At 68.9% G+C, this 2,775-nt stretch overlaps 2 protein-coding genes across 2 annotated transcripts in view; both read left to right on the top strand.

Moving 5' to 3' along the window:
• The window catches only part of H696_05550 (hypothetical protein), a gene marked incomplete at both ends in the record, with an annotated part of 2,982 nt that extends 1,509 nt beyond the window's left edge, over positions 1 to 1,473 (top strand). The window contains 5 exons of the mRNA XM_009499363.1: positions 19 to 167; positions 324 to 551; positions 679 to 1,069; positions 1,154 to 1,256; positions 1,363 to 1,473. Coding sequence (XP_009497638.1) covers positions 19 to 167; positions 324 to 551; positions 679 to 1,069; positions 1,154 to 1,256; positions 1,363 to 1,473 — 982 coding nt within the window. The remainder of the gene's footprint in view (positions 1 to 18; positions 168 to 323; positions 552 to 678; positions 1,070 to 1,153; positions 1,257 to 1,362) is intronic.
• A 1,066-nt stretch (positions 1,474 to 2,539) lies between these two features.
• Positions 2,540 to 2,775, top strand: part of H696_05551 (SYF2 splicing factor) — a gene marked incomplete at both ends in the record, with an annotated part of 1,398 nt that continues 1,162 nt past the window's right edge. The window contains one exon of the mRNA XM_009499364.1: positions 2,540 to 2,755. Coding sequence (XP_009497639.1) covers positions 2,540 to 2,755 — 216 coding nt within the window. The remainder of the gene's footprint in view (positions 2,756 to 2,775) is intronic.

The raw sequence follows: 2,775 nt of genomic DNA on the forward strand, positions 1-2,775 counted from the left end.
CCGCTCGCAGGTCCCAAGCTCCGAAAATGGCGAGGCCCTCTACAGCGAGACCCTGCATGATCTGTCGCACGACTGCCTGCCGGACAATGTGGCCGAGGTCAATGACCGCTTCGTCGAGCTGATCGACAAAATCAAAAACCGCCACAATCTGGTGATGACGTCCATCGGTGCGCACCGTTCCTGGGCCCTGCCCTCCCTCCGAGCCCGCGCCCATGTCCTTCCCTGCGCCACGCCGCCACCCCGCCAGCCGCCTGACTGACGCCCCCCCCCCCCCCGCCCCATGCCTTGCTTCTCTCGCGCCTGCCCATCGTCCCCACAAACAGCCGAGGGCATCATCGAGTGGAAGCGCAGCCACCGGCAGCCGATCATCAACTCGGCCATCCAATCCTTCCTGGACCAGTTCTTCATGGCCCGCATCGGCATTCGCTTCCTCATCGGCCAGCACATCGCCCTCAGTCGGCCGGAGAGCCTGCCCGCCGCGCATGGGGGCCCCGGCGGCGGCCGGCGCTTCGTTGGCATGATCATGCCCCACATGCGGGTGTCAGAAATCAGTGCGTCCTCCCCCCCCTGTGCCCCCTGTGCCCCCTGTGCCCCCGTCCCACCATCGTGCATGATCGCGCCCCGCCCCAGCCTGCCCGGGCCCACCGCTGACCGCATTGTGCGTCCATTCCCTCGCAGTCGACCAGGCCATCTCCGACGCGCAGAACATTTGCGAGGCCCACTTCGACCTGTTCACCGCCCCGCCGATCGTGCTCTCCTGCGACCCGGACCTCACGCTCACCTATGTCCCGTCGCACCTGCACTACATGATCTTCGAGATCCTGAAGAACAGCCTGCGCGCGGTGGTCGAGCGCCACGGCGGCCCGGAGCCCTGGCGCCTGACCTCCGACCAGTTCCCCCCGATCACCATCACCGTGGTCCGCGGCCAGGAGGATGTCACCATCCGCGTGTCCGACCAGGGGGGCGGCATCCCCCGGAGTGGCCTTCGCCGGGTGTGGACATACCTCTACACCACGGCCGCCGAGCCCCCGGCCCCCGGGCGCGGCTACTATCGCCAGGCCGGCGACGGGTCCAGCTCCTCCAGCGAAGGGGCCGACAGTGGCTCCGACGAGGACCCGGCCCTGCTCCAGCATCACGACCGTCTCTTGAGCAGCCTCGACCCGGCGGCGGCCGCCGCCGACGGGGTGGATGCCTCCGGCGCCGGCCAGAAGACCCCGATGGCGGGCTTCGGCTACGGCCTCCCGCTGGCCCGTTTGGTGCGCACCATATCTCCCCACGGCCACCGTGGCCCCCCCCCCCCCCCCCGCCCCCCTGCGCCTCCCTTTTATTGACACTTCGGCCATTCTCCACGCACCACACCAGTACTCGCGCTATCTCAATGGCGACCTGCGCATCGTGTCCATGGACGGCGAGGGCACAGACATCTACATCCATCTGCCGCTCAAGGCCACCGGGCTCGAGCCCCTGCCTTGATGGAGCCCGGGGGGGGGGGGGGGGGCACGCAGCCAGCAGCACCCGCCCCGAGGGGGGGCGCCCGCGTGCGCGCCCTCCCACGCCACGGCGCTTTGCCGCTGGGAGCGCCTGATCTCCGCCTGCGGCGCCCCCCTGCCCCCCCCCTTTAAACGCACGCGCCGCGGGAGGCTGTGTATCGGTGCACAAGGCGCGCGATCGTGCACCCTCTCCATGGCCTGGCTAGTGGCCGAGCCTGGGCGCCGCCTCGCTCTGCTTTGGTCCCGTCGCCGCCCTTGAGCTGCCCCCCCCCAACCCCGGCGAAGGGAGCGCATGTGCCCCTCCCCCGCCCTCCTGGTCTACCTCTCCTCAATACCATTGTGTCCCCCCCCCCCCTCCTCAAGCCTTGTGCCCGGCACTCGCCCCGCTATTTTTTTTTTTACTGGTTGTGTCCCCCCGGAGAGCGCATGTGCCTTTTTGTGTGCACGTCCGCGCGGTCCGTGTTTAATCGCCGCAAAGAAACGAAATAAAATAATCCCACCCCCAAGAAGACGCGGCCTCTGGTGTCTCTCCCTCTCTCTCTTCCGGGGCCCCCCATCACATATCCCCGCACGCCCCCCCCCCTATTTGCGTTGTGTGGTCCCCCCCCCGCCCCCTGGAACGCGAGGGCATCCAGCCGCGGGCGCGGACAAAAAAGAAGCGGAGGCGCGAATTGAGCTCGTCGTGGTTTACTTCATCCTTTAGATTCAGAAGTTCTCTCAACCCGTTGAGACATTCCACTGTTGATTTCATTGCTCGAGGTAATTGGTCCCCCCCGCGGCATATATACCCTCGGTTTCCGGCTCGCCCGACCCCGCGGTGGCACCTCCCCCGCCGCCCCCAGGGTCGGCGGTCCCCCGCGGCCCGTCCTCCCGGCAAGGCCCACCCCCCGGGGGGGGGGGGGGGGGGGGGGGGGGGGGGGGACGATTGACGCGGGGGGTATTTCGGCCGGCCGCACGGAGATCCGCCCCGCAGTGCCCCGGGACCCACCTTCTTTTCGTGTCCCCCTTCAGCCTCTCTTCTTTTCCTCCCTCTCGCCCCGCCTTTCACCATGTCCGATTCCTCGGACGACACCGGCAGCTCCAGCGCCCCCGCCAAGCCCAATCCCGCCGCCAAGCTGGCCCTGCTCCGGTCCCGGCGCCTGGAGGCACGCAAGGCCAACTCCCAGGCCACCCGCGAGGAGGTTGCCCGGCGGGCGATCGACCCGCGCGCGGCCGCCCGCGCCGCCCGCGACATCCAAGCCGCCCAGGAGTCCCTCTCCAAACAAGTATGACCCCCCTCCCCCCC

The sequence above is a fragment of the Fonticula alba genome (genome assembly GCF_000388065.1).
Source record: "Fonticula alba strain ATCC 38817 unplaced genomic scaffold supercont2.12, whole genome shotgun sequence".
Lineage (NCBI taxonomy): Eukaryota > Rotosphaerida > Fonticulaceae > Fonticula > Fonticula alba.